General features: G+C 42.6%; 1 protein-coding gene across 4 annotated transcripts in view; it reads right to left on the bottom strand.

Annotated features, from left to right (window-relative positions):
- Positions 1-17,418, bottom strand: part of FYN (FYN proto-oncogene, Src family tyrosine kinase) — a 137,663-nt gene that overhangs the window by 39,851 nt on the left and 80,394 nt on the right. For 3 of the 4 annotated variants that reach the window (XM_066547103.1, XM_066547102.1, XM_066547100.1), the window contains exons 3-4: positions 12,795-12,929; positions 244-501 (exon numbers count right to left, since the gene is read on the bottom strand). In XM_066547103.1, coding sequence (XP_066403200.1) covers positions 244-490 — 247 coding nt within the window. In that variant the 5' untranslated portion in view covers positions 491-501; positions 12,795-12,929. The remainder of the gene's footprint in view (positions 1-243; positions 502-12,794; positions 12,930-17,418) is intronic. The other variant, XM_066547101.1, reaches the window with a different exon arrangement.

The following is a 17,418-nucleotide window of genomic DNA, read 5'->3' as shown; positions in this document are numbered from 1 at the left end:
TCAGCCCACACTTTACATTCCCTGGTAGAGGGATGAGACAGTTAGCCAAATTTGGCATCTACACATAATTTCTCAGCCCCAAGTGAACCTGCAAATTAGCAAAGGACCCAGCTCCACCCTACTTCTATTCTTCACACTATTTCATGAAATAACTTCCTAAAAGCAACATGCTGAGACAGTCAGGCTTCTGCTGTAGACACATGACTGACACTAGGAGCACTAGAACAAGACGTTCAAGCTCACCTGTTCCTCCTCTTGTACGCAGCGTCCCTGTATGAGAGGAGGAGTTGACTCCACCAAACACAGTCAGTCCTTGGCCTCCTGTGGCATGGAAGTTGTTGTAGTTTGGGATTGAAGTCACACCAAAGCTAGGATAGTGCTGAGGAGTAGGATCTGTCCCATAGCGGTAGCCTGAGCTTTGAGTTAAACTGCCATCCCTCTCGTCAGTCAGTTTTGTTGCTTCTTTATCCTTACATTGCACACAGCCCATTATCTAAAATCCTAGGAGAGGAAGGAAAGGATAGGTGCTCATATGATGATGCTCACCAGATGTCCTTCAAATACACATATGATGAGACTCAAATTAAGTTCACTGCTCAAAAGTTAAATACTTTGGGAAAAAAAAACCTGCAGTGGTTTGAATATAAACAGCAACATGTTGGGAAAAAGCTCACACAAAATCTTCCCCTCAGTTTTCCATTGAGGCCTGGGGAAGGGGATCCTGCCTGCTCTGAGGGTAGTGGCAGATCTTTGTCCAGCCCTGACAGGCAACATTTTGCACAGAGGGACCAAGAGGATGAAACCCATCTTGCTCACCCTCTGCCAGGAGATGCAACTGGCAGGAGAAGGACTCAGCCAGAAAAGTGCAGCTGGAGGTGTTCAAGACTGCCCTCAGAACACAGAATCAGGCACTTAGCTTGTGGTTCATATTTGACCTTGCCAACTACACTGGAGTGGACTTCACCTAAAGACCAAACCCTTCTTCCATTGCTGGACGTCTGCATGGCAGGCAGAAAAGCAGCCGAGTGAGCCAAGAATTATTACAGCAGGAAAGTAGGAGGGAGATATCAGAGGGCACAGCTGACAAAAAAAAAAAAAGGAAGTTCCTTTTCAAGCAATACCAAATTGAAGGCTAAAACCACTGGTAGCAGAAGGTGGGGCTGGCAAAGGCACATGTTAAGAAACTAGAGAAAGTCCCAGAAAAATTAACACGTCAAATGCAGAGCAACTCCAAGTACAGATTCTGCACAGGATGAAACTGAGAGGGTTTCAAAAATTACAGCTTCAAAAAGGCTGCTCCAAGTTTTTTTAATTCTTGTAACCTCTTGTTCAGCACCCTCATGGGGCACTACCAGCCTGGGTTAAACTCTTTTTACTTTAGAGAGTTTATTTTAGCCTCTCTCTGCATGGAGAGAGACAGAGGGTGATTCACCACAGCTCAGAAGCAGTCCTGCAAGGTTAGTCCTGTTACTTGGTGTTGCCTTTCATCTGCTAGCTCTAACTTTCTCTAATCCATGTGGTGGTGTTACTGAACTCTTTCCTATTGGCCCAAGTTGAACCTAGACACAAAACCTGAGTTTCTGGAGCTGGGTGGGATGAACCTGGGCAATCAGATACTTGTCTGGATGCCTCCTTGATCTGAACCAGTACAGTGACTCTTAGATGCAACCTGGCACACAAACAACATACTGTGAACAGTGGGGCTGGAAGAGAAGTGGCAGAAAAAAACCTAAAAAATTGCTTAATAGACATACTTTTTTCAGAATATATAAATAGACAGGGAGAAAATGCAGAGAACGGAAAAAAAAATACAGTGAAGTACTATTTGTTTTTTGCCCCACATTTCTTTTCACATTTCAGACCAATATCTGTCACTCTGGGTAAGTAAAAAGTCTATGCTTTTTAAAATTTTGTAATTTTTCTGTAGCTGCCAGGCTGGCTATTTTATGTGCCTTACCCCAACATCAACACAGGAAATTGGTTTTGACAAACTCATGGGATTCAGAAAAAGAATGTTTCACCATGCTAATGCTTGAAAAATTATGCAGCAGCTCCCTGTTTTTCTGTGACAGTGCACAGTCTGGATACCTGCTTCCCACATCTCACCTGCCTAATTAAAAAGAAAACCACTTCCGTTGAAGGGTATTTTCTACAGTCTGCAGATACTTCCAGTTATTCTACATGTCAGTTCAGAAAAAACAAGCATCATTTTGTTTGCCCAATGTGACACCCATCCTCAAGAAGGACTAGAAGGAGGATCTGGGAAAATACAGGCCTGTCAGTCTGCCCTTGGTGCCCAGGAAGATTATGGAACAGCTCATTGTGAGTGCAATCACAAGGCACACACAGGATCAGGCCCAGCCAGATTTGGTTTAGGACTGGACACAGCCCTCGGTGCCATGGCCTAGTTGACAAGGTAGTGATCAGTCAAAGGCTGGATGCTATGATCTCAGAGGTCTTTTTCAACCTAAATGATTCTGTTTTGCTGTAATGTTATCTTTATTTATTTCCTGGTATTGCTTGCAGTTAGCATAGGTCTGCCCTTTCTTGCACTTAGCCTGACTTAAAATTGCCCCTTTTGCATTTCTTTATTCCCTTCAAGACACCACATCCACTCAGCAGGGCTCCCTCACCAAAATGTTTAAGTCTTTTGGGGAGAACAGAAAAATGGACTCCTGACTCCTCACTTGCTGCATGGGTGGCATGAGCTGGGATCCCCCAAGAAACTAAAGCAACAACTGGTTGAGGGAAAGGGGTTTGCAGCCTGGAGGCTGCAAAATACACTGCTGCTGTTACTGCTGCAGCAGCCATGCTGACCTCCCTCCTCTGCTCGCCCTGGAAGCTGGGCTGGAGCCGGAGGTGCAGAGTATTGTGCATCCCCAGGACCAGCAGTGACACCAGGTGAGCCACAGGGAAACCAGAGCTGCAGAGGTGCCCTGGCTAGCTTCATATCAGCTGAGAAAAACTGCTTGTGGAACCATGACTACTGCTTTTACCATTTCAACAGCAGGACAGTCTGGCTCTGGAGAGCCTTTGTCTGGAGATGTCACTCAGAACTGAGGTTTTCCTGGCTCCTCTCAGAGCCTCTGTGAGCACTGCCAGGGAGTGAAGCAGGACCACACGGAAGGCAAGAGCCCTGTGGAGGGATGGCTCATCTCCCTGCAGAGCCCAGAAGGCTTTGGGCAGGAGGGATGAGTCTGGGATTCTCTACTTGGACCCTGCTACACCTCTGTGCAAGCATGGCTGTGATGTGCAGAGAGCAAACCATGGGCAGTGAGCAAACGCAGCGTGGGAGATACCCCCAGAGAAATCCCAGCTCAGCAGGGAGGGAGGAGAGGTGCTGACCACCTGAGCAGGGAAGGGTAAGCCATGAAATCAGCCTGCTTAAAAGCTGCCACATGGGCTTACTCACCTCAAAGCAACTAAGTGATATGCAGGGTTTGCTGTTTAAAGAAGAATTTCACAGCCTTTTTGTTGGCTTGCAGGCTTGCATCCCTGTGAAACTCTATCACCTCCTCCCTTTCCCCTCCTAGCTCTGTTTCTCCTCTTATTTTTTCCCATGTGCTTTCATGAAGAAAGTAGGAAAAAAAAATTAAAGAAAAAAAGAGATAGGAAACATGAAATCTGTGAGACCAGTGGGAGGGAAAGTGGTTTTCTTGTTGCTCATTCACAAACATTCAGCTGAGCAGGGAAAAAAAAATCCCCACTGAAATCTGGGAATATTTCATGTACAAATTTACAACTGCTGACAAGACAACCCTACATATTTCATTTACACACTGATAAGGAAGAAGTTGAAATGATAAATCAACTGCAAAAAGAAAAAATGCTGCAAGTATTTATCCTGGAGAAAGTGAATAAACAAGGGGATGGTATACATATGTACTGATAGTTTAAAAAATGGTTTGGGCTTGTATTACTAGGAGTTATATGTATAGAGAACCAGTGAATTATGAATGTCTTGGTTTTTGCTTGGTTTTTGCTTGCTTTATCTTTTCACTGGCAATGGCAGCACACAGGGAAGGAGAATTTGATGCAAAGTGAACGACTGACAAAATGGGCTTTTTCTTTCTCTTGTCCCCTCCCACTGTCACAGTGTCTAGACAATCCAAGTATAAAAACTGCTTGATTGCAGCCTCTTGTAAAATGTGACAGAGGGTGTTACATGCACACATCTTTTCAAGCCAAGTCCCTGAAAGTTGTCTGTTCTTGGCTCAAAGAAACAGCATCGTGGGGAGTTGGCTAAATGTGAGAGAATACATGTATGAGTGTACATGCCTAAAGTGATTTCAGCTTACTCAGGGGTTTCATAGACAATAAATATCACCTCCATTCAGCACTGGCCTTTGTGTCAATGAATGGAATCCAAAAACTAATCTCCTTCAGTGTCACAGAGCAGGATTTTAATATCCAAAAGCTTCATCTCCCTGCATGTCAGCATTTGGAGCTGTGGAAGGCTGGAATTATTCAGGCAGCTCTGAGATCACCAAACAAAATCTGGAGCTGTTTTACACTAAACTCTCTAGAGATGAGCACACAATGTTGCTCATCCAACATGCTGTGCATCTTAGAGTAAGGGAACAAGTTTTAAATCCATTTCCACTAGGAAAGGCAGCATTTCTCAGATGTGTGAGTTATGGGTTGCACAGCATTATCATAGTCTGACAGTGGTAGTCCAAGTTAATCCAAGTTAAAAGGTATGTAACTGGTCTAATTAAAATGAACTTTTCTAATGCAAGTAAATTGAATTTGGTTATTTTGAAGTTGTGTTTTTGTGGGCAATGTAAAATGTGTTTTTATGAAAACATAAACCCCCCTATTTTCATGGGTTTTGAAACTTCCTTAGAGACAAATGAAAATAAACATTATATTATTTGTCTCCTTTCTTGCCCTTATTACATTTCTTGGACTCCAACATTAACATTGCAAGCAATCCAACATGTGTCTAACCAGAAGAGTAGTTTCCACCCACATTGTGGAAACATTTGTCAAGGATATAAAATTAATTATATCATTATTAATCTTTTATATAGTCAGAGCACCTTAATCACTTTTAGGTAGGATACAGATGAAGGCTAAGGAGATATATTAACATTATAATTATTACTGTAAATCATCCTCCTTTGGTTTTTCTTTTTGTTCTTGATAAAAAATGGAAGCCAAAACCGAAACACCCAACAAAGCCAGACATCCACACCATTAACAAAAACAAAAGCTGTCCTCTGCTAGCTAATCAAAACCTAGGAAAAGTCTAAGAGTAGGAGGAAAATTCCTTTTTTTATACTTCTATTTTAAAAGTAAAAGCTCCAACATGTGATATCTGAAAAGCCAAAAGTACTGATTAACCTTTGCTTCTGCAGTAGTAAGCATATGGCTGGGGGGAAGAGTGGTGTAAATTCACTCCTTCCGAGCATCAGAAGTTTTCTCATAAGCTTTTGCAACTCACAGCTGAAAGTCTGAATTATGGTACATTTTCAGAACCTTCTTTTTTTGGAGTTGTAAGAGAAAATAGGTCCTAGAGGGTTTGAGAGAGATGCAGGGAAAAGCCTGTCTACCCTGCACCCTTCGATCCATGCTGGGGCCCTTCTCCTCCAACGAAAGGGAACTGGCACAGGAGAGGGCTCCAGCCTGCTGAAGAGATGGAGAGCAGGTTCAGACCCTGCAGGGTGCATTCTCTTTCCTTCTGGACTTCTCTAGAATGAAATGTGATGGCATATTTTTAAGATAACTTCTCTCAGTAAAAAGCATGAAAGGGAGAGGCTGGATGACTGGTAACTGGCAACTGCCTTTTTCTGACCAAGTTTTACAAATCTTGTCAGGAAAGCATCAGCAGGGAAGCTGAGTTAAGAAATAGTTATGTTAAAAGGAAATCAGAAGCACAGAATCCTTGGCTTTTATTCAGTCTCTGTGGTGAAGAGGCATGAATCAAACTAAGGGTTGCATCCAGCATGGCTGTGAAAAATGAAATCTCTAAGGGCCATCTTCTTGGTGCTTTATGTTTTGCTGAAAGCACCACAGAACTATCAGTCTGTGACATCAAATAAACCAAATTTTATGAGCTACTGTAGGATTTAATATTCAAAATGCCACACTCTGAGTTACCGTGAAGGTTCAAGGAGGACGGAAAAGGCTTTCCAAGAATAAGAATTCCAAGAATTTTTAAAAGAGACTTTAAAAATGACTCTGGAATGCCTCCTGCAGGCTGTATATGGGAATAATCAACACAGAAATTTTACCCCCGAAGTTGAAATGTCTTACTGTCCATGCCCTATTATCAGCTCCTAGAGAGAAACTGATGGATTGGGTATTTTGAAACACAACTCTGAGACACATTAAACCCCCAATTTTCAGAAAAGTTTCACTCACCCACTTTGACTATTACAAATCACTAGGAAGGCATTCCAAGTTGGGCAACAAATAGGCACTTTAAACCAGTCTTATGTAGGTCAGTAATTCTCATGCTGTCTGCTTGCTGACCTCTCTTTGACTCATATCTATGCTGATGGGAGCATTTTGGATTTCCAGAATTAATAATGTGTCAGTTTCAAGCCAACTCAAATGAAACAGATGGAATAAAACAGCAGCACTTATTGCATTATTTTTTTGTTTTTATCTATTAACTCTGGGACATTTTAGAGGACTGCCTACATTCCAGCTTTGCCAGGGATTCCCCAATTTTAAGGTCAGAGAGATATAAAATTTAAAATTAAAACTCCTGGGTGTTATTCATTATTCCCCAGGCTTGTGGGTTGCAGGTTACTATATATACATATAATTTTTACACTAAGGTCTGATCCAGAAGGAATATATTTTTACTGCATTGTGATAGATTCAGTTCAGCTTTGAATAAAGCTGGAGATTTGTGTAGAATTCTTGCAAATCTACATGTGCACCACACTTGTCATGATGCATTAAATAAATGTAAATCAGAGAAGACACAGTACTACCACTGGATGTCCTCTGACTGTTAAAGACATGCAGAAAATCTCACATACACAAAGTCATGTTCCTGAACAAAAAGCCAGAAACACCAGGGCAAAACTTCAAGTATGTTTCAAAACAGCACTCAAAAATTCCTGGGCTGCACAATTTGATTTTTAAGGAAGACCTTTAATGCTTCACTCCTAGATTCTGCTTTAGTGGTCTCTGAGCAGAAAAAACTCAGCAGTTCAATTGTTTATGTGCAGCAGTCAAAAGTCAGGCTGCTGCTGCCCAGTGTCCATGGCCATCCATGGCTGGAAAAGCAGGAAGAGCAGTCTCAGCTGAGCTCCTGCTGCCATACTGCCCTGGTTCAAAGCAAATGCCTTTTACAGTGCTGGAGTGCTCTTACTATTGTTTCTTGTCAGCTTGCAGTTGCTTTGGAAGTCCTCTACAATGGTGGCAGAAGGGGTTCAGGAAAGGGAGCAGCTCCAGCTCCAGCTGCTATGAAAGAGCAGACCCTGGAAGGGGCTTTGAAGTGCCATATTCTGCCCTGCTGTTCCTCCCCATTACTGAGTGACTGGGGACACAGCCCTGGAAACAACAGCTTCCTGACACCACAGACAAGGTTTAAGTTGTAACACATGCCTGCAAAGCCTGGCCCTGTGCTTGCCTTCCCTCTTTTCCCCTTTGGGACAGGAACTAAAAGACAGTTATGAAAAATGAAGGTCTGGGCTTCACCTTGCCGGTTTAATTTCATCCAGCCTTGGGGGTCAGGACCAGGGAAGAGGAGGTGCATGTGGAAGGACTTCACTGAGCTACAACCAGAGCCGTGGCTTCTGCCAGAGGCTGTGAGCACAGCTGTCCATGGGACAGGGCGAGTGGTTACCCAGGGCCAGGAAGGAAGAGCGATGAATGTCTTGGTCCCCCTCTGGCAAGAGATTTACTACAACCCAGACAATCTGTTTATTATCCATCTAGCTATATGATCTATTCATTGCAAGTTAGAGAGGAAAAAGGAAGTCAGTGTTGCAGCTGGGCAGGAGGAACAATAACCACGTCCATGTGTTCTTTGAGGGTCAGTAGTGGTGGTGGGGCTGGCTGGCAGCTGTCCGGTGGGGATGTCACCTGGCAAGGCCACAGGAAGCTGCATTACCACAATGCTGTTTGAGCAGCCCTAATCAAAAGCTCCCCAGTGCAAGAAGAGAAGATAAACCCTCCAAACTGCCCATGAAAGGACACGTCTCCACCCTTTTGGTTTTGTGCAGCTTCTTTGCCAGCCAAGGCTGCGAATGTCAGGGCCTCATCTTTTTCAAAAACCAGTGAATTCTATTCCACTCCCTGTGATACATCCCTTTCAGCAAAACCAAACCAGAACAAAACACAAGAAGCAATTAAAGGCTCATGCTGCAATCTCTTAAAGTTACAGTAACTGAGTTATGCCTTGTACTGTCTCAGGGCTTTTATTATTTTGAAAAAAAGATGCCCTAGAAAAATGCAGTAGTTCTGAGGAAGGGTTCTTCTGTGGTTTTTTTTTCTTCCCCCACTAACCTCCAAATTTCACTTGTAAAATGAAAGAAAACATCTTATGTGTAACTAAATTCAGAGGGAAGGCCTGCAGGTTTTACTCTCATGAACTGAACAGCAATTCAGACTCAAAACTGCACACAGGATTTTTTTATGGTTAAAATGTGTTAAAAGAATCTTTGAAATTAAGAACTGATGGCAGCACCTACATACAGTAAACACACTGCTTACTTTAGAGTTAACCCCCACAAAGGACAGATCTATCCCTGGTTCTGAGAGAACACCATGTAAATTCAACCGTGTGACTTCAGGCTACATTCCTCCTTCATCAGGCTGCTTGTGGCAGCTCTATTCATGAGCAGGGAGAAATGGGGGGTGGATGGTCTGCATAAGCATTTTGAGCTAATGCACCTAAATTTTGAAGTGCCTTTTAAGTGTGTAAATTAGAAAACCTATAGCAAGAGAACAACTGCTGCAAATGCCAGAATAATTTTGTCTTAGAAAGAGAAGAAATAAAACAGTGTCTCCACTGATTTCCTCTTTCTTTTTTCCCATTAGGAGAACAGAAAGATGATTGCAGGTTGATTCACACTGTTCTGATTTTTTTTCTCTCAATTCTTATTTTTAGATTCTACCCAGGATTAATGGGTGTTCATCCGACCCACAGTATGGGAGCAGTGCAGAGCAGAGTGCCAAATGTGAATGAGGATGGGCAGGGAAGGAAGGGGAGAAGGAAGGACACAGTAAAGAAGTTCTGCCTGTTTGCCACTGTGGACTATGAAAGAGGCATAGAAACAGACCTTTCTCTCAGAAACCCCCCTCGCTGCTCCTCCCCATCCCCCTTCACTCATGCAGGAATGAAGTGAACCCCTTCTCTGCCTTGTCTGATTTCTGTGTTGTGATCGGAGAACTTGGAGGATGCGACAGCAAGAAAAAGGGAGCAAGCTGATTCTCAAATCAGGAGACTTACTTTGGAACCCTTGCAGACACCATTCCCTCCTAAAGGGGCTCTCATTTCTTCTAGGTTGCTACTGCTAACATTTTAATATAGTTATTTAAATCCCTTATTTGTCCAGTTACACTGGAGGAAAAATACTCTTCTTCCTAAACATGAGCAAATATTTGCCTGTGACCAGCCCACAAGAAACCCCCAGCTTTCTCACCACCATCACTGTAGCTGGCTTCATCCACAACAGCAAAGATACTGACAGGCGGGGTCCCCAAACTGGGTGGCAACCACACCATGATAAAGGCAGTGAGTGCTGACAGTACTGAGTAATGGGGACACACAGAAAACGTGCCTATGCTCACACCCCCACAGAAAAGCTCTCTAGTGAGACCTGTTCTCTCAAACCCAGCTGTTGCCACCGTGGTTTCAGTGTATGACAGCAGCTGACTGCTAGATGACATCTTAGGTGAGTTTACTGTGTCTGGATGGGGTTCAGTTTCTCCACAGCATCCCAAACCCAGCTGTGTGTGCTTCAGCCTTGTGAGCAGAACAACGTTGATAACTCAGCCATGTTTAAGTTATTGCTGAGCACTGCTCACAAAGCATCAAGACCTTCTTTGTTTCTCACTCTGCCACTGCAGCAAGTAGGCAGGGGGAGGTTTGGGAAGGGACAGAGCTAGGAAAGCTGAACCCAACTGACCAAAGGTATATTCTACACCCTCAGAATATGAGGAAGAGTCCACAGAGGTTTCTCTGTTTGTGTGTATTTAAAACAAAACTGGGTGGTAATCTGGAGCAGACAGGGAGGGTTTCACTGAAAATGACTGCTCTGTGATACACCTTGTGAAATACACTACTCCTGACAATTCAGGAGATCTGGAGATCTTGTCTGGAGTTCCTCCCCGTTTCTTAGCACAAAGAGACAAAAAGCTGAAGGCCACTGAAATTAACAAGTGTGCTGTCCCCACAGCATAGGCGACACATGTCAGATTTGTGGATTGTGTTGTAAAGGGAAAAGGACCTCTTGACAAGGAACAAATTGACACTCTAAGCCAGGCTGGCTGGGAGGGTCAGGTCAAATAAGCAACCACAAGCACATTTAGCACAAACCGGATATCGAGGAGAACATCAACCAAAGCAAAGGCTGTGAGAAGATGACCCTTTCCAGTTGCATATATGCTAATTACAGGATTCTGAAAAAAATGGATAAACCCTCTGCCTATGCAAAATAGTACTCTTGAAAAATAATAGCTATATTTAGACTATTATATTATTAACAGAAACAGCTGTAGCCAATTTAAAAAATCCAAATGGAAGAGGGTGGTGCCAGGCCATATGTGTCACAAATGACATCTGAGTGACTGACAACTAGGAAATAAATAATCTTGGAGAGTTACAGGGATGATGAGCTTCTTCAACACTTACATACAAGAAGTACAAAATCCCTTCTTGAGTTACTCCGGAGACCTTATGTCACTAGCACTAACACAGGCCTGTCCTTTCCAAAGGGCTACAAATGACAAGTTACTAACCCCTAAATTCAAAAAAGGATTGGCCTTCCTAACCTTGTGAAATTAAGCTCTTGCCAATGAGTCATCTACAACACTGGCCTCACAACACCAAAGGGGACAGGAGCAGCTCACAGCACCATCACCACAAGGTGAAGAGCTGAGCTCCACCACACATGAGCTCAACCCCACGGTGGTCACACCTGAACTGCCTGTGAGTCACACGTGGGTTAGCACGGGAGCCAGAGTATCCCTGCTCGAGACTTTGTCAGTAGAGAAGAAATGGTCACAAACCAGAAGTTACTGGTTGTTTAGACTGAAAAGGACCAACACTTCCTGTGCAAATAGTTAACATTGTCTGCAATCAAATCCAGACCAGAATTTTATGCAATATGTGAGCGTACGCTCTTTATAGATATATAAATTAAAATCTAGTGGCATGCTTTCTGAGAAGCAATTTCACAAAACTAGAGCGAATGGGAGTCAAATCAGGCTGAAGTCAGAACATCCAGAAAGTTGCTGACATCTGCAAGCAGTTTAAGACATTTCCTAAATGCCTACCAGTGTTACAACCATGGAAATGGGCTAGATAAAAATAACACACAACGAAAAAAACCCAACAGCTGGGTTTATCAGGGAAGTGAAAAAACATATAAAATGTTATTTAGAAAACTAGCACATGAAAGGGGAAAGAGGAAGAGATAATAAGTAGCAAAAAAAGCTAAAATAAAGATTATATACAGGAATCAAGAAGATACTAGAAAAAAAAGGTGGCACATAAAATCAGAAATACATTTTAAATTTTTTAAAGCAGATTATGAAAGATGAATCCCAAACAATAAAAAATGTAGAAACGTTCATTACAATATGACAGCAGCAGAAGTTATTCAGTAAATGTTTCCGATTAGCACACAGGTAAAAGGCTGGATGATCTGTTTATGATGATGATAATGTAATAGCTTCTTCCCACCACAGCAGCCCCTGGAGAGGGGATGTTAAGCAGTAGATAAACGATTCTGGGTGATTCAGATTAGTTGCTAGAAATAAACTTGTCTCAGAAGGTTTACAGAGGTAGCCTTGGAGCTGCTACTGCATCTAAAGCAGTTCTTGGCCTTTGGGGAAGGACCAAGGACAGGAAGAAGGCTCATACTGGGCTACTATTTGAGAAGGGTAGAAAGTAATTACAAGCCAGTTGGATGAGTCTCCAGTATTTTGCAGAGCATAGAACAACCAGCATTGGCCTCAATTAATAACTTTTTTCAAAGCTCTGTAATTAAAGTCAATTAACTTGGCTTTAAGGAAAATAGATCCTGTCAAACTAATTTGATGTAATTTCTTGCAAAAATTACAAGTACACTTATAAATGCAGCATCGTTAACAGTATTACAAACCTAAGTCATTTGATTAGTTCTGTAGAATATCTTTATGAATGCTTTGAAGCCTACATGGAATGTTTTCATCTATACAGGGAGAACAGGACTCCATTGGTGGAGAGCACCGTATAAGATCAGGCTAAAACCTTGAACCTATTTTATACTGGAGTCACTTTTGAGTCCACAGTCATATTAGAAGCATTAAAAAGCTACTAAATTAAGGAAACCAAAGTGGAACTGTAAATTGGAAACTATTTATTAGCAAACAAATGGGTTCCTGTTGGATTCCACAGGCATTGGTGATCATCCCTTTACTATTTAATAGCCTTACCAGTGACCTGGATTAAAGTAAAGTCATTGTGGTTAGGCATGAGACTAGGAATGGCAGAAAACAAACCATAAAAGAACAAGCCTGACAGAGAGCAACTGGGGCCTGTAGAAAAATGGGAGAAACTAATTTAGGTGTTAATATGGCCAAGTACAAAATCCCCTTATGAGAAGAATCCAGGCCATACTTACAGGATGAGAGGGAGAGAGAGGACTCTATCCTCCGAAGCACAGAGTGAATGTGAGACCAGGGGTCCTGGGAAGCAATCAGCTCGACATGAATTCCCCACGCAAGGCTGTGGCCAAAAGGGCTAATGCAAGCCTCAGCTGTACAAACAAATGAAAATCAAAAGATGAGTAGGTAGGTTACGGTGATGCTGTGTTTGGTTCTTGTTCCTCTGCTCTGTGAATAACATATCAGGTTCTGCTGCTCCATTTTATTGTTGGAAAAACTGGCAGAGTGTTCAGGGAAGAGAAATTAAATAACTGGAAACACTAGGCTATGAAGGCTTTGCTATAAACAAAAATTTTAGAGGGAATTTTATTATTTTGTTCATGGTATAGTGGTATTCTTACACTGAATAAATTTGATAACAGCAGGCTCTGATCTAGCAAAGGTAGAAATTACTGAAAATTATTCCAATCCAGGCTGTGAACAGGCAAGTTTGTTCTGGTTGTTCAGCAATGATGTGTTATAGCAAATTAACCAGTAATTAACCCTTTGCACCACAGTTTATGAGGTACTGCCCACCTCTGCAAAGTTGAGAAAGCAACTGCGCTTGATTCAAAAAGGATGCGTGCCCACACGGCTTGGGTAAATGGCTACAAAGCAGGAGCTCCTGCAGGTGAGCTGAGTGGTCACTGCACCACACTGTGCTCCATGTTGCCACCAAGAAACATTTCTTCTCCTTGCAGGGTATTAATCCTGGCAGCCTTCCTGCTCACAGCTTACAAAATACCTCTGGAGAAACCCCAGGCTTTTGGGGATGAGGTGCCATTTATATATGGATCACGCCCAACTGTCCATCTTCTGCAGGATCTGCAAGAAGCCTCAATTCCCAGGACCTGGCTGTGTATAAAACCTCACTGTACAAAGCTCCTCACACTGAGATGCCAAGGAAACCACTTTTAGGAAACAGATGGGTGTTGTTAAGACTCTGCCACTGAGAAAGCACCGGTGACTCCTTGTTTCAGCAATTCACTTCATCTGCTGCTTGCCACTGGGACCTTGTCCTGGGGATCTGGCTGGGATCTTATCCCAGCAGCACCTCGCCACAGAAGGTGACCTCAGAGAATCATGCTGTGGAAAAGAGTCCTCCATACCTCACTGGTATTTCCTCTCCCAAATTCACCCTTTTAGGATGAACCAGTGGACTAGCTACCTTCTTCATAGAAATCCTTTATGCAGAATGAATGGATGTGAGCACCACTCCTGCAGGAACCTCCCAGGTCACTCAGGGCATTTACCTGTCTCCTCCTTCCCTTTCTGCATGCTGAGGGAACTGGGTTCTGCCAAGAAAGCTTTTAGCTATCTGCCCCAAGGCTGGGGTTGGGCATTTGGGCTCCTGAGGACCATGTGTTCAGCTGTGGGGCCCTGGTGACTGAATTTGCTTCATCTCACAGCCTGCCAATATTTAAATCTGGTGTTTTTTAAGGAGGCAGCACAAGCTTTTGAGCGTGCTGTCTGTCTTAACCTGGGCCTTTGGCCAGAAAGTATTAATCCTATCAATGTGCAGGAGTGGGAAGGCTGGAAGTGTTTGATTTGTGCCAGTTGCTGGCATCATCTCATTTTAAGCTTCTGGAATGAACCCATTTATGACTGAATGCTGCAGTGTAAATTCTGCAAATAAAACAGATAAAATAATCTCAATTACTTGAACTCAGGACTAGTTCACATATGCCACTCCAGAGATTTAGAAGGCGTTATTTCATACAAACATCTAATTAAATTTAATTATGGTTCTACAGTTATTTTTATGTTAAACAGGTGGAAAAAATGTGTTTTTCAAACTTTTGGTTATGCTCAGTAAGTGATGCCTGCTAAAACACAGCATGCACAGCATAATAAAATCTTGGTGATATGTCACAAACATAAAAGAAAGATCCTGTCTTCAGTAAACACGTAGTACAAAGCTTCTGCAGAGTGAATCACAGCAAGAAAGATTGTAAAAATTTTAGGGAGGAAAAAGGCCTGTCCAAGTGTGGTGTGTATGTACGTGTATGTGTACATGCATTCACACACGCCCCACTGCTTCAGCTCTGCTATATCCAGCATTCCTACCAACAGTCAGCTCAAAACTCTGACTGGCAACTCCTTAGTCACTAACAAAGCAGAAGTTTAGGGAAAGCTGATCGAGGACAAGGTTTCAGAGCTGCTAATAAAACATGAATCAGAGCCTGCAAAAGTACAGTTTGAATTGAGCATTTGTGCATCTTTATACTTTTTGTCCTCCTGGATACATTTTTTCCCCCCTCTCCCTCTGGCACAACCCCAGCTACATCCTACAGCATGAGGATGTCCTGTTAAGCACACATGCAACTGTGTTTTTAAACATTGTAAAGGCTTCTGTCAAAAGATGTACCTAGGATCACATAGGCCAGACTCCAGAAATAGAATTTTACAGATGAAGTAACTGTGATAATCTTCCTAACTATAAACATTAAAAACTACATAGAAGTAAAGAGCTTTAATACATGGACTTAAAAAAACTCTTTTTTGAAATATTGTAAAATAAATCAGATGCAAGGCTTTTCCTTTTATTCTAGACACACAGACACAGAATTAAATAGGAGAATGTGAAATTAACCATCCCATCTGCCTTTGTAATTCACCCAGACTAGACACAGAAATGCTATGGAATTTAATGCAATGAACCCCAGAAGTGTCACTTTCACAAATCTCAAGAGGCATCATTGACCTGAGGCTGGCTGCAGTTTCTGCCCCAATTCCAGTTTAATGTATTCCAGTCTGACCCTCAAGCGACAGTGCTGCTGGAGAACACGCTAAGGAACAAATGCAGGCAATTGCTTTGACATAATTCTTTTGGACGCAGGCAGATCGAATGTGCTGATGTCAACAGAGACCAGAAAAGAGTTTTATGCAATCTCCTTTCCTCACTGAAGAAAACAATGAGAGGAAACAAAGCATAACCCAAACCCCAGCCAAACAACATGCCCACCTCCCAGCAGCAATACTGATACATGCTAAGAAAGGGAGAACCAAGGAAAACGTTCCTAAAGTAGCATTTGTATGCATACACAGCATTTCATTCATAGCTTAAATTTACACAACTTGTGGATATCATTGGCTCTTTGCACATAACATGCATGAAATATCTGTCCTATAGGAAGTATTAATTTAAAACCCCAGGAACAGCTTAATGGCTGTTCAAACAGTGCTTTATGACCACAGTACCTTCAAAAGAGTTCCTAGCATAGCTCCCTCTACTTAATGTAAAGTATTCTTCTTCCCTTTCTCACATGCTTCTAAAATTTCAACGTGCTCTCAATATAATTGTCAGGACTATACCTTCCTGCCTTGCCACTCACTTAAATATCCAAGCTCTAGCATGCTCTGGGGCTGCATAGTTTGAAGTCAGAACACTGAGACAACATTGACTTTTTTCTGCACAGGGACAACAAGAAGAGAAGCCGGGAATATTTTTTCCATAAGAAAGATGAATTATGGTAGGAAACCAGATCAAGGATTCCACAATGTCTATCCTGAGAATAAAAGACTGAGCTAAAGATTTTCTTCTCCACCTGGTGATGTTCCTCCTGAAATGACTTCTGTAAAAAGAGGAAGACCCACACATCAATGATACAGTTTTTCAGAACTCACCAGGGAAAATACCAGGGTTGAACATGGCTGGTCCCTCAACTTTATACAATAAAAACCAAAAAAAAAAGAAGATCTCAAGCTCATTTCTTCATCTCCCTTTTACTGCCTCTCCTAAGAATGGCTTCCAGCTCTGCTATTTACAGTTTTTCTTTTCTCCCAGTCCTCCAGCTCCTCCCCCATCAGTCCATACAGAAAGATTGTCTGCAATGGTTTAACACAAAAAACAGATGAGATACTTAAGGCTTCCCCTTTCTGTGTGCCCAGAGTGTTTCCAGGAAGAGAAAGTCTTGTGAGGATTCTCACTTTGCTCTTCTGCAGCTACTTGTGTGGGTCACTCTACCACAATAAAAGCCTGCATCTGTTACCTGACCACGACTGAGAGACAGATGAAGATTACCATTTTTAATGGTAACTTTTCGTAGGAAGTGTGGTCTGAGAGAGGAGTCATCATGTGCAAGAGCCACTGAAGCTCCTTGATGTAGGACATTAAACCACCCCTACACAAAGTAGAAGCAGACTTTTGTCCTTTGTCTACCGCCTTTTATGTGACCTGCCCCCAGAATGTGGCCACAAGTTGTGGTCCACAGTTTGGCTGAGCATCAGAAGCCGCAGAATCTTTTACTCTGCGCTGGCATCTGCATTAGCATCACAAGGCTCAGGCAATAAGGATTTTAAGCCCACCAATCATCAGGAACTATATACAATTTAGTCATAAAATCATAGAGTGGTTTGGGTTGGAAGGGACCTTAAAGACCATCTTGTTCCAACCTTTTGCCATGGGCAGGGACACCTTTCACAAGACCAGGTTACTCAAAACCCCACCCATCCTTGCCTTGAACACTTCCAGGGATGGGGCATCCACAACTTCTCTGGGCAACCTGTTCCAATGCCTCACCACCCTTACAGTAAAGAATTTCTTCTTCATATCTCATCTAAGCCTACCTTGTTCAAGATCTTTAATAATGGCATAGGCAG

Source organism: Molothrus aeneus, chromosome 3 (genome assembly GCF_037042795.1).
Source record: "Molothrus aeneus isolate 106 chromosome 3, BPBGC_Maene_1.0, whole genome shotgun sequence".
Classification (NCBI taxonomy): Eukaryota; Metazoa; Chordata; class Aves; order Passeriformes; family Icteridae; genus Molothrus; species Molothrus aeneus.
The sequence above is the reverse complement of the archived record's forward strand: the minus strand, read 5'-3'. Positions and strand labels throughout refer to the sequence as shown.